This window comes from Tyto alba, unplaced genomic scaffold, assembly GCF_018691265.1.
Source record: "Tyto alba isolate M040663 unplaced genomic scaffold, T.alba_DEE_v4.0 Super-Scaffold_20, whole genome shotgun sequence".
NCBI classification, from domain to species: Eukaryota; Metazoa; Chordata; class Aves; order Strigiformes; family Tytonidae; genus Tyto; species Tyto alba.
Window position 1 is genome coordinate 3,281,229 of NW_024881283.1, and position 24,439 is coordinate 3,305,667.

General features: G+C 44.6%; 2 protein-coding genes across 2 annotated transcripts; one reads left to right on the plus strand and one right to left on the minus strand.

Annotated features, from left to right (window-relative positions):
• Positions 1–6,702: 6,702 nt before the first annotated feature.
• ATP5IF1 (ATP synthase inhibitory factor subunit 1) lies at positions 6,703–7,453 on the minus strand. The gene is made up of 3 exons (XM_042793697.1): positions 7,311–7,453; positions 7,106–7,218; positions 6,703–6,989 (listed from the first exon to the last, which is right to left on the minus strand). Exons 1-3 carry the CDS (start codon positions 7,389–7,391, stop codon positions 6,848–6,850), a joined length of 336 nt encoding a protein of 111 aa, XP_042649631.1. The 5' UTR covers positions 7,392–7,453; the 3' UTR covers positions 6,703–6,847.
• A 315-nt stretch (positions 7,454–7,768) lies between these two features.
• DNAJC8 (DnaJ heat shock protein family (Hsp40) member C8) lies at positions 7,769–20,792 on the plus strand. The gene is made up of 10 exons (XM_042793543.1): positions 7,769–7,840; positions 8,210–8,299; positions 8,942–9,043; positions 10,465–10,521; positions 12,427–12,493; positions 13,091–13,185; positions 14,052–14,123; positions 15,290–15,381; positions 16,311–16,386; positions 20,007–20,792. The coding sequence occupies exons 1-10, from the start codon at positions 7,769–7,771 to the stop codon at positions 20,127–20,129; spliced, it is 846 nt and encodes a 281-aa protein (XP_042649477.1). The 3' UTR covers positions 20,130–20,792.
• The last annotated feature ends 3,647 nt before the right edge of the window (positions 20,793–24,439 follow it).

A 24,439-nucleotide genomic window follows, 5' to 3' on the forward strand; every position in this document is an offset into this window, starting at 1 on the left:
GTGATTAAATATGACTTCCCTGCTTACCTGATTTGCTTGATCAGGCTCTTGATGAGCGCAGACTCGATGCGATAAATACATAAGTCTGGAGGAAGTGAGCTTGGCGGCACCGGTGGTGTTGCGCTGCCTTCATCTCCTTGTCCTGCGGTTGCATAACATGAAAGTAAATGTGTGCTTGGTTGGGTCAAGCTGAGTCCCAGAAAACTGCACCAAAGTAAATCCAGAGAATCTGCATGTGTATGTATATATATATACGGTCATGTGAACTGTTCTTGAGTCTGATAAGACAGCAGTAGCTCTCATACTCCCAGAGAAGGTCCTTCCAGGAGTGTAACCCCAAAATGACTCTCCTGAAGACTGCATGCATCTGCGTGGTGTAGTAAGTATGTATATTTTCATCACTGTCAGTGTGGAGCATGGGTAAAAATTGTATATGTTGCCTGATGTAAATAAAAGAAGCTTTCAAATCCAGAAGTTGGAGGCAAACTTGTACAGATTTTGGAGGCGTTCAGCCTATCTTGCTGAACCTGTCAAGTGCCACACACAACATTTCTCTTGTGAAATTTGCTCTGCCTCTGCGACTTCCCTCTCCAGATGTGGCAGTAGAGACGGCTCTTTGCTGAATGTAGGGTCTACTGTGGCATAAAGGTGGAGGGAATTGTTCATTGCCTTATAGATCCTAGTTCAATGCAGCAGTTTATCTTATTTAAAGAATTATAGGTTTAAAGAGTTGTTGCAGCACAAAAACTGAGAAATTGAGGGCTCTGAGCATCTGTCACTTTAGTGGTACTTAATAAATGTCCTGCAAAGCTCATAAATATTTTATAATCTAGTAGCAAGGAGTGAAATATGGAGTATACTGACATATCTTGTGTCAGCTAACAGGTGAACATGATGAGGCTATAGCACAATGTATATTGAGGTATGTACGCTTCTGGCAGTATAATAAATTCAGGTGTTGAGCGCTACCAGATCTTACAGCAGGAAGATTCCTAATGTACTTTAATGTATTTAAACATATTTTAATTGCAAAAATAAAAGCCTTGATGGCATTGCTGATGCTTTGGTACCTGTTCTGCACTAGTACTTCCCAAGCCTATTGTGGGTAATTATGTACATGCAGATAGTTGTGAGCATGAGCAGGCTTTGGGTTTGGGGAGTAGGGCTTTGTTTTGATAGTTCTCATTTCCTACCCAAAATCAATATTGATTTTATGTTAAACCTGACATGGTTTTGCCAGTACAGGACTTTAGCATGCTATTTTTCTGCTAAGAGATTAATAATTTAAACAATTCATCAATTGCTCTTAATAAGATAGAATTTGTAATTAAACATGAATTAACTCAGCTGCCACTCTCCCACCCCATATTCTTTAAGAGGATCTAGCACTAATACTTTTTTACTGGAATATTATACAGAAATTATTTCCCTTATAATACTGGTTCTATTGAGCAGTCTAGTTGATACTTTTTGCTGTGGTGAGGACTGCAGGCTTTGATTCACGTGACAATAGAAGCCCTGTTACAGAGAAAAATACTTTGAAAATTGACTGCTGTGCACTGCAGACCACACATGTTGTCTGTAATGGGCCCGACTGAATTCTGACATGAAAGCATATCTGCATCCTTCAGTATATTTGCAGTTGTCTGCCTCTGCCACCTGGGAACAGATTGTTAGTTCTGAGTGAATCATGCTGTTCTTTGTCCCCAGTTGAAGGTGGTCCTTTTCTTCCTCATTTACTTTTGGATGTTCTTGTCCTCCATGTTTTGGGGGTTTGCCATCCTTTCTTTCTATAGGCAAGCTCTGCCCTTCCGTTATTCTCTAGGTGCTTAACTGTTAAAGGCAGCAGGATATCAGAAGAAGGTATCTTCTATTGTATTGCCATTTAGAATGAAGGTGCCTAGAGCTCTGGGCTGGCTGTAGGCCTCAGCCCTTTGGCTTACGGACCAGGTTCTGTTATATCACTCCAGAACATCTGCATCTGCTACATGAACATGCAGAAGATTATGGTGTCCCTGCAACATCAGCTGATAATGAAGCAGGGAGGTGAGATCACAGCTCCTGGCAGTGAGGGTCCCTTTGCTTTTCTGATTCCTTCAGCATTCAGGAGTCCCTGGGCATATCCATTAGCAGACAGAGCAAAGGAGGTGAAGGGATCAGGCTTTCATCAGCTCTATTTATTTACCCTATGCCTGTTAACATTTTCCTATTGTCTTACTGGCCAGAGGTTGAGTTTTGCTGAGGCTCACCCTGTTCCCATCAGTCTGACACTCCTCTTCCAAGCTTGCACTGAAATTCCATTGTTTCCACATCAGTGGCAAGATGACAGAGCTGGTTCTGCTGTAGCTTGCATGTGGGCTGTTAACGAGTATATGGAATATGAGATTTTCCAGTGCTTTAGACTTCTCATTCTGACCAATTACCAGTGTAGCTATTATGGATAATGTGTCATGGATGTGCTTGCGTCCAGGAACCACCTTGTTCTCTAGTGTCTCTCTTCATGCAGCCCTTCTCATGTGTTCACTGAAGTCTAGACTAGGCCTGTAGAGTTCTAGAGACCTGTAGAACTGGAGTTCTACAGAAAACTGCAGGCACTGATATGGCCACAGTCCATAGCTCACATCTCTCCACCTCCTGGCCCTGGAAATGGATGACTGAACCCCGGATAAACTGCTTGTTCCTAGTCACACAAATGCTCACATAATCTGTCAGAAGCTGTGCAGTACTGCAGTGCACTCAAGGATACCAGATCTTCTTGGTGAAACATGCCATTGTCTTAAATCATCTCTCTTTGTGTAGCTGAAATGCTCCTGGTAAGAGGTTTGTCTGTAACTCAGACGAAGATATCTTTCACATTTACCCATCTCTTATGTTTTTCATCACAAGCAGTGTCAAAGGAGCTGCAGAAAAAAAACGTTACAAGCCTCCAAGCTGGTGGTATTGCCATATTGCACTCCACTTGGAAGAAAAATCTTAAAACACCCCAGATACAGTATCTTCACCTGTGATGTGTTACTGCTGTATCATAAGTATTGGTAACAAGTGGCATACATCTGTCAGTTGGTAACTTATTGCAGAGCTTCAAAGCTCAATAGGAGAAAAAAAACACTTCTGAAGCGATGCACTGACAATAAAACTACACAAAACAGGATGATTTAACATCTCCCCTGCCAAAAGGCAGAGGTCCTTCTCAAACATTTACCTGGAGCCACCTTTGCTACTGATCAGACACTACACAAACTCATCCTACTAACCCCAGGGAAGAGGGAAGGACGTTTCTGCAATTGTATTTGCATATAAAAGGTTTTAATGAGCACCAGAAACAATGCAAGAAAAGGGGCAGGGTGCTGTGGCTGGGACTGGGGTGCTGGGAGCTCTTGTAGGAGCTTGGTTGCTCACAGAATTGCCCCTGTTAAAGAGCTGGTACCAGAGGTGGAGTGGGTGAAGTGCTTGTGATTTCTAGAGACAAGTCGGGGAGAAAGGTCTTTTACTAGGGAGAGGTATTTGCATTTCAAGGAAATGAAACAGTGCCTGTTAACTAGGAATAGGCAGAGTGTCACAAGCATTAAACTAAAGCAAACTGGTTTCAGGGAGGTTTAGGTTATTGAGACTCTATGGAAGAGGAGGTCAGTGGGTAGAAAATAGTAGAGAAGCATCACCACAAGGACAAACTGAACAGATGCTACCCAAGGTATTAATGTTCACAGCAAAGTGGAATCCCTGGTAGGAGGAAGGTTGCAAAATCAATTATTGTGCCAGCTGGATAAAATAGAGACCTTTCTAATTTAGCAAAGGTAATTTCAAGATAGAAGACTGCTCCCACCATGCACCTCCCTCTTCATTTGTTTGGTGGTGATTTTGGCACTTTTGGACTCCACAAGCCATTCAGCTTACTAACCTAGCAAAAGGTTCATTGGGCTCAGAACAAAAATACAGGCTGGTGAGATAACAGGATGAATGACTCTCCCGGGAGTCCAACACACCCAAAAATAGTGAAATGGAGGAGGTGGAAGCAGGAGGGAGACCATCCACTTTACAGGGGACCATTGTTAATCCATGCATCTTCTCCAGCTGCCATAGACTGTGGGCAAGACTTTATAATCATCCCCTGCCAGTCAAGACGCTGCTGAAAGGGACTTCTCTCCCCAGCCTGCTTGCTCAGTCAAAATTTACAGCTGCCTGTCCTCATAGTGTGTACTTCCATTGCCATAACCTGATAGAAGTTCAAGGTGACTGCAAAGTAGTGAACTCTCCAGACAATGGGATGGATTTACGAACATGTGGTAAGGCACCCAGCACACCTACAAGTGTAGGAGCCTCCCTGAAACTTGTGCAAATTTGAAACATTAGGAAACATGAGGAGAGAGATGTGCTTCAGAGAGCACTGGTGAGCAAGAAAGCTCTCTGCTGCATAACAAGATACTGTACCACACATCTGTACTCCAGGGGACTTGAGAGTTTGTAACACCTCTCTCTGTGGCATAGTAGATGATAGTGGACCAAATCACAACACTCTCAGAGAGTCTCACAGCAATTCCCCTCTGCCTTACATGCACTTGGGCAGAGGCTCTGCGGCTGAGCTTACATGGGACAATTAGGATTTCACTGGTGCACAAAAATGCAGAGTAAATCACAAAGTCATGAATTTAAGCCCTCATCTGTTCCCTTTAGAATATAAAGTTGTCCTAATATCTATTTCAGCTATTCTATAGTCTACTATAGATGCTGTGGAAATATAACAGAAGATTGGTGAGGATTGTAAACATGCTCAAGTGACTCGCAGCTGGGGTGTCAGAAAACACATATATCATACTAATTGTTGTTTAGCTTTGTGTGCTTGATGGATAGAATGTCTGAGTTTAGATAACAGGCCTGTGAGAAACTTAGAGGCAACTGTATTGAACACACTTGAGATTCCTGCCCTGCTGTGGGAAAGATCACGGTGGAAAACTGTGGCTGCGAAAATCCCTGATAAACATAGGTCAAATCATCAGGTTTGAGATATTTTCTTTGTTCTCTTTCCAGCTAGTAAGGACCAAGCTCCACAGTACCTGTGACCCTGCTTGCATGCTTCTCCCCAGGTGCTACTGTGGAGATCCCCCTGGTCATGAGGTAATGAGAATAAATTTACTAAATTTAATAAAGTTGCATTTCATCCGTGGATTTGTGGGTGTGCTTGTGTCCCCCCTGTGTCAGCTCACACAGCTGTGATGCCAAGAAATTGGTCTTCAATGAGGACAGCTCACATGACTCCACAGGTCTTGGGGGAAGCCAACCAGCTGACAGATACAATAGGAAAGAGATTTTGAAATGGGTAAAAACTGAACAGGCCAAGTCTATAGCTTTTCAGGACACAGTCCTTCTGACCAGGTTTATTCTCAGGGAGGTGGGGAGGGGGAAATATTAGTATTTTTGGCTCGGGTTAATCAGCCCCAGCTAAAAAGAACAAACCCTACAGACAGCGCTACATACATCCTCCACACAGCTCACTGCAACATCATCTCCCACAGACTGAGCAATGCCAGGCTATGACATACTTCACAGTGCAGCCCCTCTCTTCCAGTCAATCACACAGATGACATTTTCATTAAACAAGAGTTTTTAAGGACGTGGACTCTTTAGTAGAGTGATAGTGCTGTCATTTACTCTGCAGACAAGACGTTACCACTAGCTGCAATGTTTCTCAGGTGGAAGAGAGCAGCCCAAGGGGAGCAGCTAGTTGGGGATGTACCAGTTAACAGGAGAGAAACCGGGGCACTTTCAGACAGCCAGTCACATCGTTGTCAAAGCATTTTCCACATCAAAGGCTTTGATTTGCCTTCAGACAGGACAATTCCAGCCACTTATCCCCCCAGTCCAGCTTCACTGCAACACTTCACAGTGTAACATAACATACTGTAACACAGGGTAGCTTTTACCCATGACAGAAAATAAGCCTGTGCAGGCAGATTTACGGACATGACAGTGCAGGTGTGGGAGGAAAGGCTGTTTTCTTACCTGCCCATTCTTATTACATAAAATTCATGTACTTGTCAGAGCTTAGTGTGGTGAGGCCACACCATTTCAGTAGATCACTCTGCTGTATATTTTATGATGGATTTCTTATACTAAAAATGCAAAAGTGGCTGAACTTCTAAGAAATTAATCTTAATCCATCCTTCTTTGGAAAGGGACTTAGATAAGGAACATCAAATACTAGAGACAGAGAAAAAACACCATTGGGCAATTAAGGTCTTTGCAGAAAACAACATTCATGTGGAAGTCAGGTCTCACCTGTCTTGCTCCAGGAACTTGCACCACCACAACCGAAGTCACCGTGACTTAGAATAGTATCTTTCCTCTCACAGTTTATGGCACTAAACATCAAGTGCAACGGAAGAACCTTCAATTTTACACATACTCTGCTAGTTCAGTGGAGAGAAAGCTCCTCCCTACATGACAGTGACAGTTTTATTGAGACAAAGTTTGTGTGAACGGGTCTCTACACACATACCATTTCTTCCCAACTTTTTTTTTCAGTTTTAACTGTAAAGTTAGTACACTAAGTAGTAATGGTCATTTCTTTTAAATAAATCCAAAGAAAATGGTAAAGGTCTGTACGGGACTGCCTGCTCAAGAGCACATTCTTATTTTGGAAGAACAATGACATTTACAACCAGCCAGCATATTTTTCCTTTTTCATTATACAGTTACTGAACAGAAGAGGGAGACTGAGTAGTTTATTTGGCATTGCTGTAGAGCACTGTATAATTGGATGAATTTGGATTATGTAGACCAATACATAGTTTTAAACGCTGTTTTACACCACAAGCAGTATTGGCCATGCACATTCAACAACAGCACCAGCTCAGTCATCGTCTTTAAGTTTCTTAATCTTATACTTATGACGCTCAATTTCTTTCTGCAGACGCTCTATCTCTTTCTTGTGGTGATCGATCTCCTCCTCATGGTGCTCCCGCAAGGCCGCGAGCTGCTCCCTCTCCTTCTCCCTGCAAGAAAGCACGGCACAGAGCGCGGCGGCAGGGCCGCGGCGGCGGGTGAGGCTGGCCGGGGCCCAGCGGCAGGCCCCCCCGCCGGGCCGCCAGCCCCGCTGCGCCCCGCTCACCTGAAGTACCGCTCCTCCTCGGCCGCCTGCTTCTTCCCGAAGGCGCCCCCGGCCTCGCGGATCGCGCCGCCGCCGCCGCCGCCCTTCCCGGCACCTTTGCCCAGCTCGCCCAGCTGCGGGGAGAGACAGCGGTGAGCGCGGGAAGGAAGGACGGACGGACGGACGGACGGACAGACAGAGGAGACCCAGCCCGCCTCGCGCCCACCTGGTCGGCGCCCGATCCCGAGCTCCAGCGCTGCTGCTGCAGCACGAGCGCCCCGCGCAGCGCGCGCGCAGCCGCCGCCATGGCCACCTGCCCTTGGAGAGACGCGCCCGGTGGAGATGGGCGGGGCGGCGCGCAGCCCGTCGCGTCACGACCCGCGCGTGCGCAGCCTTCGTTCCTCCCCCCCCCCCCACACCCCCACACCCCCACATCCCCCCGCCCCACTCCAGGCCCGGTGCAGCCCGGCCTCCGCACCCCCTGCGCTTCCCTGCCCCGCGGCGCGGCGGGAGCGCAGCAGAAGCCCGCCCGGTTCCACCGGGCAGCGACGGAAGGAGGCGGGGGGGGGAAGGGGAGGTGGGGCCTGTTGCTATGGCGCGGGCAGCGGTCACGTGCCGAGGGCGCCGCCGGCCTCAGCGCCGTGCTCACGTGCGCGCGCGCGCGGCGTCACGTGGTGGCTGGCGATGGCGGCGGCGGCGGGGGAGCCCGGGGCGGGAGGTGCCGCCGAGGAGGCGTTCCTCACCTTCTACAACGAGGTACCGGCGCCTCAGCGTCGTCGGGGCGGCGGGCGGCTCTGCCCTGCCCCGCCCCTCGGGCCCTGCCCTCCCGCGGCCGGCGCTCGGCGGCCTCCCCCTCCCCGCGGCCGGGCCTGGCGGGCCGCGGGGCGCCGGGCCCGGCCCGGCCCGGCCGCCTTGAGGCTGCCCCGGGCCGCGGGCGGGCGGGCGGTGCCGGGCAGCGGGCGAGCGAACGGCCGGGGTGGGCGAGCGGTGGATGCCGACGGGGTCGTGATCGGGACGGGGGGAGCGGGCGCTCCCCGTCCCCGCTGCCCTCCGGAAAGCCCCCGCTATGGCTGGGGGAAGGAGCCAAGCCTGCAGTCCCCATCTCGCTCCCTCGGATAAACCCAGCGGGAGTTGTGCGCTCCGCGGTCTGTGAACGTGTCCCCCCGCTGTGCCCCACTGCTTGGCCTTTTCGTGGACAAACTGTCATCTGGGAAGGTGCGTGGGGCCCCTCTCGCTCAGCCTGTGCTAGTCTCCGTTACTTCGTGCGCAGCTTCGATGTGTTTAGCTGAGTCTGCCCGCAGGAAGGTAGTGCCGGTTTGGTGGATGCTTATTTCTTTAAATAAAGGTGAACGTTAAATGTGAATGCATGGCTTGGTTTGGCTTAGTACTGGAAAGAACAAAAAGCAAAGTGAACTGAACTAAACAACCTGTAGTCAGAATTAAGCGGGCTTGTATACTTGCACCGGTATCACTTAGTGTGTTTCATGGGCTATCCCGCCAACAGTGGGTTAAAAGCAGCAGTGCAGTAGGCTTCCAAGGAATCGCAATGACAGGCAGGTATAAGAGCAAAGCGAGGGGAAAAGCCACAGCTGTTGAGCAAGCTATAAGAGAGACAGGCAGAAGTTCTGTCTAGGGTTTTTTATAGTTAAAATGTAATGTTAAAAATACTGTCATGCTGTGGAGAAGGCTGAAAAATGTGCTCTGCTAGAGCTTGAATAAAATAACTACAGGCTTGGGATGAGCAAGACTTATTGTGAATTGTAGTACAGGACGAGGATGACTGGCACAGTAATCACATGGGAAAACAGGTAAGTGCATTGTGATGGTTAGTTAATATAGGTTTCTCTTGTTCTTCAGGTAAAGCAAATTGAAAAACGAGACTCTGTTTTAACATCAAAAAACCAAATTGACAGACTGACCCGACCTGGATCTTCCTATTTCAACCTGAACCCTTTTGAGGTTAGTTTGAAAGTTTTATTCTCCCTTCTGACTTGCTATACCAGCTTCCAGATTTACTGGGTATTTATTTCAGTAAAAAGACCAAACATAAAGAAAGAAAAACATTTTCTAGATGTAGATTACTATGCGGAAGGTTTACAGAAGACAGAAAGATGGTTTATGTGTACTCACTCTCTTTTTCACTCTTTTATGGCAGGCACAAACTATATTCTTATGAGACATTTCCCTTGTGCAGCAGCACTAGAAGATTTTGAAGATTAATGCTAGGTTTCTGAACGAAAACATAACAGCTACAGGTGGCATAAACGTCAGGTTCTGTTCTGAGCACTCTTGACTTGTCATTTCTGGTTGTGTTGCTTATTTTGGATGTTCCTCCCACTGAACTTGCATAGTGTATATAATGAGAGGACTTTCACTACTCATGCAAGTGAGCAATCTTTGAGGAGTCACTGGAGAACAGATAATTCCCTTGCACATGACAGTTTGATTCCAGTTTCAGTCAGTTATAAAGTCTTAACAAGTGTGAAAGCCTGAGGAAGGCAGTAAGTAAAACAATCTGGTGTTCATCTGGAGCTGTCTTTCCTTGTGTGTGTTTCTTTCTGATACCATCTTTGTCTGTGTTTTTCAAGCTGCAGGTGCTTTTTGTAGTCTCAGTTTAGGACTGGTCAGCCAGATCAGTTGGCAGATTCACCTTGACAGCGTTCGGTTCTGTGTAGATCATAGCATTTGACTTGGAGAGTAAATTAAGAAAGCCATTTAGAAGTAGACTGTAGCTTTCCTGTGAGAGAGTTTTTTATTTGCATATTCTTAGTGTCAGACCAGCGTCTGCATTGAGTAGGCTCACTTGTTGCTTATGACTTCTGTTCAGTAAATTAATTCACAAAAGAGCTCCCAAACTCTGCCACATCCCAAAAGATCAGTAGACAAGTGGACTCGTTCACGGAAACCAGACAGTAAAACTCTCCTGTGTTCTTTCAAAATTATAATGAATAAATTCATACAAAGTAATATGTTTCCTGCCCAGAGTTCTCAGTTATGAATGATCCAATGATGTCCCAAGGCCACCATATGCTTCCATTTCTGCCAAACTAAGCATTGCTACAGTACTGGTTGAAGGTTTAGACCAATTGTGGCTATTTAGGGATGGCAGCTGTCAACATGAGACTCAAGTGTGGAAAGGACATTGATATACAAAGAGGAATCTAGCATTGATAGAGGTAGAATGTCCCAAATAATGGTGTCTCTTAAAATGTTTCTGTTTTACTAGGTAAAAACTCATGTCCTGAAGCAGCTCCCTGATGGGGGGAGCTTTCTGGCGTTGTGTCTCTATGCCAGTGAACCAACTGTTTAGAGCTTGCTGCCAGGAACCTGAAACATGGGGAGTATCATCGAACTTGCTCTGCTCTCATGGTCTCTTTTAGGTACTGCAGATGGATCCTGAAGCCACAGATGAAGAGATAAAGAAAAGATTTCGGCAGGTATTTGGCTTTTGCACTTGAAGTCTCTGGAAGGAAACCAGAAGCTCTGTAGAGATTGTTCAGCTGTGCTTGGGAACAGAAAAATGGTGGTAAATCTATATCCAAGTAGAGGAGTAGACATTTGGGAAGGAATCATAGAATGGTTTGGGTTGGAAAGTACCCCAAAGACAATCTAGTTCCAAAACCCTGCCATGGGCAGGCACACCTTCCTCTAGACCAGGTTGCTCCAAGCCCCGTCCAACCTGGCTTTGAACCCTTCCAGGGAGGGGGCAGCCACATCTTCTCTGGGCAACCTGTTCTTATGTCTCACTGCATAGAACAATCTTCGTATCAACAAGTGGAGAGCTGCAGAAGTGTCCCTGGTCCATGCATGGTGTGCCTCTTTGCATGTAAAGTGTGTGATGGGGCTATTGCCAACTGATATGCCCATGTATAATGAGCTTACTGAACTTTAGTTCAAAGAGAAGGTCAAAGTTTCTCAGAAATTAAGAACTGAGAAAAGGTATTTTTCTCAAATATATAGGCTTGGATCCAGAGGTGTATTTTCTGTGACATTTCTTTAAGAATTTCAGTGTTCATTTTTTGGTGGCTGGGTTACCTGGAACAGCAGAATCCTTGCTCACCCGTCTGCATTGCCCCATGCACCACAGGAAGCATCACCCTAGACTTACTCTGCTGACAGATCTGCAGGAGAAATTTGAGTTTAATCAGTGCATGCAGGAAAGAAACAAAGTATTTGGAGAACTGTAGTCTCCCACCTGAGTTAGTGGTGTAAATGTCAAGAACTGACAGGAAAATGTGCTGGCTGACAGAGGAACATGCCTGCCAAGTTGGTGTTGGGATATGGTCTACCCCTGTATGTGGGAAGTGGGTGGATAACCTTTTGATTGGTTGCTGAATTCTCAGTTCTGCGAATCAATAAACTGGGGCTCTCTTAGCTTTAGGCTGATAGAATGCCACAGGGAAATGCTTTGAAGCCTGTGTGACAAAATAAAAAAAAATGCATGGAACTGTGTATTGAAGAAATCAAACACCAAAATACAGACTGTGGAACAGCCAACAGAAGGAAAAAGGCACTAGCTGTAGCCAATAACAAAGTAAATCAGCAGCATGCTGCTGTTTAGGACCGGAAGTAACCTTTTTCCTGTGAACTAGAAAGTGCCATCTGTAGCGTTCAGGAAATAATTATTTTGCATTCTTTTTCACTCATGCAATTTCTGTTGCCACTCTGTGACTGGTTTTGAATGTTATTCTAGGAAAGATGCAGATAAACTGGAGAGTCCATACAGCAGCAGCAAAAATAAGAGGTCTGAAAAAAAAAGAAAAAAAGCCACATGGGGAAGGTTTGAAAGAACTTTCTCTTTCTCTGGAAGAGGAAGGTGGAGAATGTTTGCTTTCCGGCCCATTTAAGGTTGCCTTGTCTCTGCTGGAGAGAGTACAGGAAGGAGTTTTCTTAACTTTCAGTAAAGGAGCCTACCCACTCTTTAAAATAGTTTTATATTTGAACAGCCTTAGTGATACTGGAGAACTTATTGGGAAACATTGTTGAGTAAAAGATAAACTTAGGTTGAGGATGATCTTTGTAGGTCTGTTTCTTTTTATGACTAAGGTTACAGAACTTGGATGACCAAGGGGTTCATATCAGCCCCAGGCACTGTAGCTGAAGGGTGTTTATATTGTTTCGTGCATCCCAAGCTGCAGCTTTTCTTAAATAGCCTACTACAGGGATTGTATTTGATTTAGAAACATTTACTGGTGCATACTTCTGCTTGTTGTCAGCTGATTTATCTGTATTTAGAAGAATGTCATCCCCTGTGATTCCATCTGAGACTATTTCGTTCCTCTCACAAAAGTCTGAAATATTAATCTTTTACAATGATCACAGCACGACCCTTTCTCTTGTAGTTGTCAATATTGGTTCATCCAGACAAAAATCAAGATGATGCAGATAGAGCCCAGAAGGCATTTGAAGGTAATGCACTCACTGCTATTTTTCTGTAGCTGATTTAAATGTTTATTAGAGCTGGAGGCCCCACCGACCGACAGAAGAATTGCTGTAGAGGCGCTTTAGATGAGGGAGAAGCAGATGTGTGGGGTGGCATTTCAGCAGAAAATTTCACTAGGTGGCAGTAATTGCATTGTCAGTTTGCAATGGGAACAAACATGTCTGTGGGGTTTCAGGGTTGTTCAAGCAAAACTGTTTAATCTGTGCCTTAAATTTTATTCAAAGACCATATGACAGAAGTAATGTGATTGTTTTAGGTGTATGCATTACGGTGAGGCATCATGCACCTTAAACTTACCTCATGCCCTACAGCTAACTCACTTGGTAGGACTGCTATCTCCAAAAGGTATCTGACAGTTTCTGCCATTACTGTACCCCAAAACTCATTTGACTAATCATGATATCACTTGCTTAGAGGTATTTAAAAAAACAAACAAACAAAAAACAACTAAACAAAACCATACAAATTATAGGAAGCAAAATCTGTATGGTCAACAAGTAGCAGTCTTGTGATGCCTTGTGTATGTGACTACTGGTGCTATTAATGTTAATGCTTTTTGTTAGCTGTAGATAAAGCGTACAAGTTGCTGCTAGATCAGGAGCAAAAGAAGAGGGCCTTGGATGTGATACAGGCAGGAAAAGAATATGTGGAACACACTGTAAGTATTCCATAGGAATGTCCAGGGGTGGGAATGAGTTCTCTGTAATTCGCTTTTTGGTACACCTGCTGCATGTTTAAGTCATTAAAAAGTGAGCTGAGCAAACCTCATAATGAAGCTGTGCAAGTAGACTCTGGGCTCTTCATGGCATGAACAAATGTGCTTTGTCCAAGACTGCTGTTGAGCTCCGTACAAGATAATTTGGTGAAACTCAGTACTTGAAATAATTAGGTCAGACCACGTGATCTGACCTAAATATTTTTTTTTCAAGTTTGTGAATGAATTATGCAGTTCAGATGCATGTAGGTGGAAGAAAATAGGTGGTGACAGCAGGAGACTGGGAGGTTTGGGGGAAAATGACCTCTAAGATAAGAAAGGGAGCTTGGATTGCGTTGGCCAAGAAATTAGTTGAGTGATGTGGGTGGACTAAAACACAACGAGCTTGAGAAAGCAGGTAATATGGGAGAACTCAGAACCAAAGAACACTTTATGTTCAGCTTGTTGTTGTTGTTTGTCTTTTGAATATTACAAAGCAAAATAAACTTCCTGCTGGTTTGGACGTTGTATATGAGATATTAATATATCTTAAAGACAAACAAGGAAAAAAAAGGGGTTGTGTTGAATGAATAGTATCTAACATAGTATTTCTAATTTACTACAGCTCATGTGTTAGTGCTCCTGTATGTGTTTATCTGGACCTAGGACCAGGAGGTTTTGGCCTAAAATAAAACATTGATCCAAATCAAGAATTTACTGTCATCCAGAGTTCTTCCCGCACAGTGTAATAGGAATGTAGAACTACTTGAATACAATTATGTAAGCCCTATAAAACTTTTTAGGCTTTTATTTTTGTTCTTAATCTTTAGGTGAAAGAAAAAAAGAAGCAGTTGAAGAAGGATGGAAAACCTCCCACTGTAGAAGAGGATGATCCTGAAGTTGTAAGTCATATACTGTTCAGAGAAACTGGGGAGTACAGAATGTGTTTCAAGTAATTAAGAGTCAAAACCAGTATGGAAGTATTTATTAGACTTGTTAGAGTGTTGTAAATACTTGCGTTTACAGAAGAACAAATTCTGATAAGCCACTGTAAGGTATCATGTGTTGGGCAATACCCGTATATATTAGAAAATAGTTTAACTGTAGTGTAAAGAGTAAATATATCGTGAGATTATATAGATCAAAATACCCAATTATTTTCTTGGAGCAAGCCTTCATTGCTTGCACATCATGCAGCCTTTTTTGAATTGAATTTCGTGTTGTATTCTGAATGCTGGAACTGTGATGTTCTTGCTGCCAGCAGAGGCATATATGGAACCCACTGCAACATGTCTAAAATGTGCTCTTAGTGACATTTCGTAGTAAGAGCTGTTTCAGATGTTTCTTCCATACCGCTCTTGAGGATAGATGTGCTCTTCTGCAACAAATCACTTTTACTTAAAAAGGCAAGACATAACTTAATTACCTGGTTTCTAATCTGAAGAAGCCAAGTGACATTAGAGGCTTTAACAGAATGATAGATGATTATCAAACACTGACATCACCTTTTTTTTTTTTCCTACAGAGTGATTTTTTTCCTCTTGATATCACCACAGTAACCCCATAACAATCTTACTGTCCCTTGATTTTCAGAAGTCTCTTGCTGTTCTTTAATAATGAAGTTTTTAACTATACTGATAATTCCTACTAGAAAGCCAGTGCTAGACTTTTACAACACATCAGGATAATCTGTTGGGAAATTACTAACAGTGACTGTTTTGCCTCTTCTTGTCAAATATAACATTGCAAGACTTAACAGAGGAATAGGAGAGCTTGAAATGAACAGTTCTGTTTAGGTATAGCTTTGTGAATACAAATGAAAACAAGACTAATATGAGGCTAGTAAGTAGTTGTTTCCTGGTGGCAAGGCCAGCATTTAATCAGCAGTGTTTTATAGCTTTTTGTATGCCACCGCTACTGACTTACTGTCAAGACAGGATACGGGGTTATGTGGGCAGACATGTGCTTTGCATTTTTTTTTTTTTATGCTTCTAACATTCTAATGTAAACCAGACTTTCCTAACTCTGTTAATGGACATTATTTTAAGACTGGATTTGTGTTTTACAGTTCAAACAAGCTGTATACAAACAGACGATGAAGCTCTTTGCAGAACTGGAAATTAAGAGGAAAGAAAGAGAAGCAAAAGAAATGCATGAAAGGTATGAGCAGAATTCTTGTGCAGTTCAGGTGCTTCTTCCCCCGTCATGCCCCCTCAGAGAAGATAAGGAATCAGAGTCTTACAAAAGTCTAAGTTGGAACGGACCTCTGGAGATCATCTGGTCCAACCTCCTGCTGAAATCTGGGCCTTGGATTAGATTAACAAGGGTCTTGTCAAGCTGACTTTCAGTGATGTAGATTCCACCAGTTCTCTGGGCAACGTGTGGTTTGTAGAACTCTGCTTGAGAAATGCGAACAGGAAACGTCCTCCCGTATTTAAAGCTTTGATATATTTGGTGTGCTTATACAGTGTTATGTGCGTACGTGGAGGCCAGCCAAAACAGTGAAATGGTGACACATTTTTGTATGTTGTTAGCATGCAAAGAAATTAATTAAGTGCCAGAAATACCCCATGGCATGTGTGATCCTGAACTATTTTAGATGCTCACTGAGTACTCACTGTGGATGCACTTCATAGAACAAGGTTTCTGAACTGTTCAGTGAGGGCAGTCTGGGAGGTGGTTGTAAGGCACTACTTTTGATTACAGATGAGGAGTGAAAAAATATAAATTCTTACCTTGAATGCTCAAGTGTTTATTAACTTCTCAAAATGCCTACTCTCAACAGTTTGAGAGACTTATCACTAGAGTTATAGAGGAGTCCAACTTGTTTTGCCAAGCAAGAGAAGCTGACTTGCTAATTAAATATGCGCATACAGTGGTGCCAAACCATATTTTCTGCTGGCTGCTCTTCCAGATCTGAAATAAAATGCTATTTGATCTGTTTTAGATGTGTGTATTTCTCTCTTCTAGTAAGTACTTTAATCTGCAAAGAAATCAGAAGAGCTTTCTGAGATGTTTTGAAAGTATTACTGTGTTTCTTTAAAGTAGATGCTTGTGGGTTTATAACTTCTTTGTGGCTTCCCTTCCAGGAAGAGGCAGAGGGAAGAGGAAATTGAGGCACAAGAGAAAGCTAAACGGGAACGAGAATGGCAGAAGAACTTTGAGGTAATCGGCAGCTTAATTTACAGGATGGGCCTCAGCAATTCTTGGCCATGCTGCAGGGAATGTCCCTGGAGAGAAGAGACTTTTTGTCTGCAGGTGCTGTAAGATAATTTAAGTACACAGTTAGTAAAAGATCCTGTACAAGCCTGGGTTTTGTCCTTGTTTGAGGAGAAGAGCCCACCAATGGGGCTTTGGTATCACTTTTCAGAAACAGGTCTGGTAGATGAAGGTGTAGGATTTTTCAGCTCTGTCAGCAGTTCATTCTTGTTCCTAGTCAGAAATCTGAATTGCTGCTTAGCCCAGGTCACTGGTGACCAGTAAAACTTAATCTGGCAGCTGTTCAAACACAAGTGTGGACTGTTGTTTGTACTTTTCATTCTGATCGCTAACACTTAGAGAATCTGTCTCCCCCATGAATATCAGAGACCTGAAGAACAGTCACTTCCCTTTGACCCTTCCACCCTGTATTCAGGGTTTAGGTGTATCAAAAGTAGCTTTGTGGTGGTTGTGCTGCTGTTCTAGAGTTCAAACCTACAGTCTGCCAAAATACTTGATTGAGCCTGTAACTCTTCCCTCACTGCACATCAGAGGTGAAGTCTTGTGATATGTGAGGGGTGGTGGGCAGGAAAGAAGTCACTAATGGTGTGCAAGGCCTCGTGAAAACATGAGCTAGATTGTTCATTTAATCAAAAGATGGATCCCAGTCTGTGCTCAAGAGGACTTTAAAAAAGAGAGTGTCTGGGAGAGAAGTGTATGAGCTAAACTGGCATCCTGTGGAAAGTGGACTAGGATGTTTCTGGAGACTCGGTGTGAGTTTGTGTTCGTGTGCTGTATAAGATGGATGTAGGAAGCCTGATACTCTGGAAAACTTGTGTAATGCTGTGTTGAATGCGGTATGGGTTTTGTCATGTAATGCCAGAGAGATGAGTATGTTACTGGTCTTGCTGCTGACAGAAGTTCTGTGTTCTCACGCCAGAATGGCCACGGAAGTTGGGTGTCACTGCTGTAGGGATGTAGTAAAGCTGAGGAAACGTGAGCAAGTATTACAAGCAAATAATGTAAGGATGGACCAAACAAAGGGAGCTGCAGAAGTACTGATATTGCAGCTCTGAATACCTGCATGTCCTCAACTACTCCTGGACAGCTGAACCTCTGCACTTGCAGGTGTCTTCTCCAGCCTTGCTGGTGACCATTTAATCTATGTGAAAAGCTAGGTGTTAATGTCCAAAATAGATTACTGGAATACACAAGAATAAGAAGCTTATTTCTGCTACTGACTATCATTAAGAGAGCGTGATTGGATACAAAATAAAACATAAATTCTTGCCTGCTCCTGTATGTGTACTAATTCAGTGGCTGCCTTTAAAATATATCCAAAAGGAGTATGTATGTTGCTGTTTTGAATTATATTTCAACTGTAAGGGAAAGAAAAACTTAAGTTGATATTCTGCAATTGTGGTTCTGTCTCGGTGTCAAAAAAAAAAAAAAAGCCAGATGCAACACGAAAATCCCAACCTATAAAGGCGCTTGTGTTGTACCTCTGCACTGCTCTTCTGGACTTTCCTGCTCCTGATGATTTCAGACTTTGTCTGCATACTGCATCCTAGTTCTGATCCTGTCTCTTTACCCTATGTACCTTTAGGTTTTGTCCCTCCTGTATGTTCTGCAATATTTCTGAATCCTCATAGGAGTATCTGTGCCATCCAAGTGGTTGCCTGCTGTTTCTAGAAGCTATTCATGGGCTGCTTTCAGAGCTGAATTATATCTTGCGATATTTTAGAAGGAGCAGGTCGGAACATCTACTTTCTCCCGCCCCACCCTCAAAATTCAATTTCTTAGTAATTTCAAGAGTAGCTTCTACCAACAAACTGTAAGAAACCAGAAGATTAGAATAGAAGTTGGCATACAGCCTTATACCTAGCAAAAGTGTGATCACAGAATGGTTGATATTGAAAGGGACCTCTGTGTCCATCTGGTCCGACTCCTCTGCTCAAGCAGAGCCATCTAGAGCTAGTTGCCCATGATCATGTCCAGATGGCTTTTGAATATCCTCAACGATAGAGACTCCACAACCTCTCTGGACAACCTGTTCCAGTGCTTGATCACCCTCAATGAAAACATGTTTCCAGATGTTCAGATGGAGCCTCCTGTGTTTCAGTTTGTGCCCATGGCCTCTGGTCCTGCATTGGACATAGATCCTGACTTAGTCCTTCCACCATCCTTCAGATACTTGTACACATTGATGAGATCCCCCCTGAGCCTTGTCTTCTCCAGGCTGAACATTCCCAGCTCTCTCAGCCTTGTCTTGAATGAAGAATGCTCCAGTCCTTTAGTCATCTTTGTTGGACTCTCTCCACCATGTCCGTGTCCCTCTTGTACTGGGCAGCCCAGGACTGGACACAGCACTCCAGGTGTGGCCTCACCAGTGCTGAGCAGAGGGGAAGGATCCCCTCCCTCGCCCTGCTGGCAGCCCTTTGCCTAATGCAGCCCAGGACACCGTTCACCGTCTTTGCAGCAAGGGCACGTTGCTGGCTCACATTCAACCTGGTGTCCACCAGGATGCCCAGGTTGTTTTCTGCCAAGCTGTTTTCCAGCCAGGCAGCCCCCAGCATGTGCCGGTACCTGGGGTTATTCCTTCCCAGAGGCAGGGCTTTGCACTTCTTGTTTAACTGTCAGCCCGTTCCTCCAGCCTGCCAAGGTCCCTCTGGATGGCAGCATGACCCTCCGGCCTATCAGCCTCTCCTCCCAGTTTTGTGTCATCTGCAAACTTGCCGAGGGTGCACTCTGTCCCAGATCACTGCAAGTGCTTGGCCTTTCCCCATCCTGCCATGGAGAAGGAGAGTGAAGCAGACAGTTATTATAGCCAGAGCCTGTGTGCAGCACCTGTATTGCAGGCACAGTTACGGTCAGATGGACCTTGAGTGTATGGATCCCACACTGTGAAATGGATCATCCCTGGGCTTGTTCTGTGTTACTGTGTGAAACCTTCAGCCTGTAGGGATCATAGGTTGGCTTTGTAGGGAGTAATTTTTGCTTGTTTGTTTGTTCTTTCCAGGAGGGGTTTCTGCTACTCTGCTGGTAGGCCAGGGAGAGGAGAAAAGAGTGCACCAGAGACCTTTTCTCATTGTGCCTTTGTGATGGAGCTTGGGGCAAGAGACATGAAAGAGGACAGCAGTATGTTTCTTTTCTCTCTTTTCCATGCCTCCAAGCTGCGGCACAAGGAGAGCCATCTCAAGGATGTGAGACAGAGTAAGGAAATGTCAGGTTCTGGGCTGAAAGATTAGGAGGAACATCCATTGGAGATGAGATTTCTTCTTTCCTTTGCACATCAGAGGATTCGGTAGGCTCTAAGTCAGGACTTAACATCCCAAACTGCCTGCTTCTGAAACAAGAAACCAGCATAGTGCTTACACTGGTTTTATTAATGTTTGTAAGCTCACCTGTAGTTCCCCTGTGCTGTGTCTGTTGCTCTGGCTCTTCACAGTGTCTGTATGTGCTGACTGCCAGGGTATTACATGCTGGATAAGGGGAAAATTGCTATTGATCTCTTGAAACGGGTATGTTCTGCCTGTTCTCTGGCTCTTGCACTTCTTAACTCTCAGTTTCCTCTCTGTTGTTCCCAGGAAAGTCGGGATGGTCGTGTGGACAGCTGGAGAAATTTCCAAGCAAATACAAAGGGGAAGAAAGAAAAGAAGAACAGGACCTTCCTGAGACCTCCCAAAGTAAAAATGGAGCAGCGTGAATGATCCTCACAGCACCGCCCAAGTGCAGCTCCTCAGTCCCCTCCCTGCTTTTAAGGACTCATTGGCACCTAGAGTAAGAATTGCTTTTTAGTAGACTGTTTGTTTCCAGTACAATTAATTATTGGTCAAAGTATTTTTTGTACTCTGTCCATTTGAACTAGGGCCATAGTACGAACTCAGCCAGGAACCCACCACATGTAGAACACTTGGCTTAGGAGGGTCCCCGCCATTATTGCTGTCCTGTTTGTCTGCTGCCCTGTAACTTGATGTTTTGTACTTCACAGAGATTGTGCTGTTTCACCACTTTTGTTTCTAGTTTGAGAGCTGAACAAAATACTGGAAATGTATCTGTACCTTTCCAGGTATCATCTTTCTCAGCAAGTTCAGCTTTGGAAAGGTCCGAACTGACTCTGGGAATCTGTTTCCAGCACTGTGCAGTGCAGCTGACCTGCAGTTAAAGTCCTGCAGCTCCTCGCTGACCTGAGGTGTGCTTAGAAAGGACCCTTCCCCAAGATCTGATTTCCAAACTAAAATCCCAGCTCTCAGGCTTAGACTTCTGTTAATCTCAGACCAGCTGGTCACTTCCTGTAAAGGAAAAATAACTTCTCTTGATTAATAGTTAAGTTGCGATGGTCTGTATGTAAAATAAATTTTTACCCAACTTAACAGGGTTTTTATTTCTTGGAATTATTCAAAGATACAATTAGAAGGGTGTGAGTTGAGTGCTGGCCACTGAAATGTTGCTGCTTTTCAGCATGAACACTTTCCCTGGTAAGGGTCTGCTGTCATCCCAAAGTCTGTTCTGACTTGAGTTTCAAGTGACAGTCCTGCAGTGTGGCACCAAGGAGGACAGGGAGAGGGTATCTTTTCCCTGGATGCTGCCTGGGTGGATGCAAGTGTGCCAGAGTCTGAAAACTGAGCTTGTTGCTGTGCCTTTGGGGAGCATGGATGGTTTGGGAGGACTTGGGCACCTGTTAGGAGTGTAACTCCTCAGAGCTATGGGATGAGCTCAAACCCAGGAGTTTTGATTTTTAAAATCCTACTTTGTGTGTGTATTTCAAGTTTTCAAGAGACTCTCAACTGTTTAAAGGTGTTCAAAATGGACTGTACTACAGATTCACGTGTGGCTGGCAGACTCCTGGAGACCTTTACGCAAACTCTTCCCGTCTGTCCTGATGGCCATCCCTGGACTTGGGTCCTCTGGGTACCAGCCTCCGTGGAGATACCACTTTTCTTCCTCCTCACTGCCACTAGCCAGCTAGCTCCTTTCACTTGGAGTTGCTGTCTTATGTGCCCTCATCTTCAAATGAGTGCAGTCCTTTGTGCTGCTCTTTGTGTCTTGGGCACTGGTGAGGCCTCTCTTCAGAAAGATTGATTCTGCTGCCCCTGAAGAGATGCCTCCATCTCCTAGTGTCTCAGCTCTTTAAGTTTTGATTAATTGCCTTCTACTTCTGCCTGCTAGGGAGGAGTGACATGATCGAGTTGTGTTACCAAACAAATTTTTACAGGAAAAGCAGCTCCCAAGGAAGTTAGTACTTTCTGACAGGACCTAGGACTTAAATGAATCTGCTGAAAGGTGGCTGGTGCTCTCCATTCACCTTCATTTCTTCTTTTCCTCTCATGCACTGGTCTATGTGGCCAGATGTAAGGTGAGACATCCTTCCCTAATAAAACCAAGGTATTTTGGGTTTTTTGTACATTTACCAGCTCTTGGAACAGTAGAATACAATTCCCATTTTCTGTGTAAACACAGGAGTACAGTTTATTTACCTTATTTGTCCTGGTAGGTATAACCTGCTAGATAGATAGCTTGAGCTGAATGTTGAGGGGCAAAACACAGCTTAAAAAATAACACATCAGTGATGTCTGGGTGGCACACGAGAGCCAAACAATAACCAGCAGCAGTCTAAGGTGGGCTGGCAGGTCTGGGAGACACTGGACTGTGCAGCATTGCTCTGTTCAGGTGCTGAAATTCCTTTTTGTTCACAGAGCATGATCCTTCATTAACTGGGAGCATGTTGGTAGGACACCACTTCCTTGTCAAGGCAATGATAAGCCACATTTATTCTGGGGAAAATGTCAGTTAACGTTTGCGGTGCTCTCTCAGATGCAATCTCTTCTGCTTCCTGGGTGTAAGAAACGAGCAGTGCTGGGCAGTAGCTCAGATGATTAGATTATTTCTAAATGCAGTCTCTTGCCCAGAGGACATGCTGTCCCTCTAATTTGCCTGTCTCTTGTTCCTCTGGAGAAGTATTTCTAGATTAAGACGTCTGTCCCAGTCACTTTTGTCCCAAAGTCTTTCCTTTTGATATTAACATGCTGGTCTTTCTAGGAGCATTTCCTTTCAGATGGTATAATGTCTTTGCTGTCCTTTCAGATCTTTTCTTTACATCTTTTTCAGGCAGCTCAGGATGAGTCCTGTGAGAACTTTAAATGTTCATAAGACCCATGTTATGCTTCTGATTCTGCTCCTTAGAGATGTATATGTTTGTGAGAATATGACCGGTGGAGTGGCTTACCACTGGGTCTCCAGGAGTGCTGCCTGTGACCAAAGTCACCAAAGTACTAGTCCTACAGGCTTCTGTAGTTAGTAACTTTTTCCACTGTGTATGACTTGGTTGGGGCAGCAAAATGTGTAGCTTATAACAATACTGTTTCATTCTCAATTTAGCTGTTCCTGTTTCCTTTTCTTCCTGCCCTGCCTATGATATGCTTCTGTGTCTGAATATGCAGTATTTCTTCTGTCTTATCTACTCAGCCAAGTCCTGTGAAGCTTCCCATCTGCCAGGCAGGCTTTAGCAGCAGCGAAATACCTGTCCCTTTGGTAGATATTCCTCTGCTCCACTGGAGGGAACCTGGGAGGTTCATTTTGATCCTTGTATTCAGGCTTTGTAAAAGCAAACTGTTTTGAATTGCCTGGGTGGAAACAAGTGAATGCAAAACATGTACCCCCACAGATGCAGGCTGGACTGTTGCCTGGCCTCTGCAACCAATGCCAAGGTGGTGGAATGGACTGAATGAAATATTGTTTAATTTCAAGAGGTAGAGATGTTGTAGAGGGAGAGACCTCTAAGTCTCCTTCCTCCTTGTAGCTCTTCTTGAGTCAGTAGTCTTCATAGACTCATACTCAATATGCAGGACAAGAAAATACACCGGTGGGAGTAATTTTTTTTTCTTTTGGAAGGAGAAAAGGTTGCTATAGAAACACCTTTCAGTAGGGTCTTGACTTTGGTTTTCTGTGGAAATAACTTGTCCTCTGTGTTCAGTTCCCACAGAATGTTCATGGGTGTATACCAGAGTCCAGCTCAATTCCTTGCTGCTTTCTGGGAGTCCAGAGATCACTCCTGACGCTCTTGGTTCCCTTCTGAGGCAGGGAGGTTGCCTTCCCCTTCATATGCAATTTGCAAGGGTGTATCCTGTTCAGCAATAGTGGCATGAGAAAGGACCTTTGCAAGTTACTGGGTTTCTTGTTTCTGAAGAAAACTGCAACAGAAGAAAACCAAAGGGAAACTGCAACAGAAACCTACTCAGTTGTGGATTAAAGAGGACAGGGTGTAGGACCTTCCTGTCTGGTGCTACTGTTAGTCTAGGGATGAGAATGGAGGATCCCCTGAGCCTGTAGACAGGCCTAGGTCTAAATTTCACCAGATGTTCATCAGATTAGCTAAATTTCACTGGGTAGAAAAGCTAATCAGTAAAGGCTAGACCAAGTTACCGCAGCTATAGAAAGCCTGGGTGATCAGCCAGAGGTGAAATCTATTCTTGATGAGACACAAACCACTGTGTAGTTTGTCAGACACAGCGATGTGCTCTAAATTAACTGTCCACCCCTTCTTCCTGGCCACTAACAACTCATGCTGTATGCAATCTGTATTTCGGGAGCGTAATTAGTTCTAGAGTATTAACTACAGTCAGTGTAGTGTTGGATGGAGGGACCCAGATGGGGAGACATCAAGGGCATGTGTTCTCCTTTTCTTCCAGATGAGAGTTTCTTTTGTTAGTCTGCCCTCTTAAAACAACTGAAACTGGAGAAAAACTGTGAGACGTTGGCCTTAATGTAGGAAGTTTCCCTCAGAAAGCGTTGGGTGATTGCAGTGTGTTATCTAGAGCAAATGGACTGTCTTGACTTCCTTTTCCTCTTGCACACTGCAGTGCGAGCAGGACCCTCTCTGCTTCGGAAGTTTAGGCCTACAATTCACAAGCAGAAAGAGGGCATCGTCCCTTGTCTTGTGCACCAGCACAGGGTGCCCAGGCCTGACAGTGTGCAGCTGGGTTTGAAACCTCATTTTTTTTTCCAGAACTCCTGCTGGCAG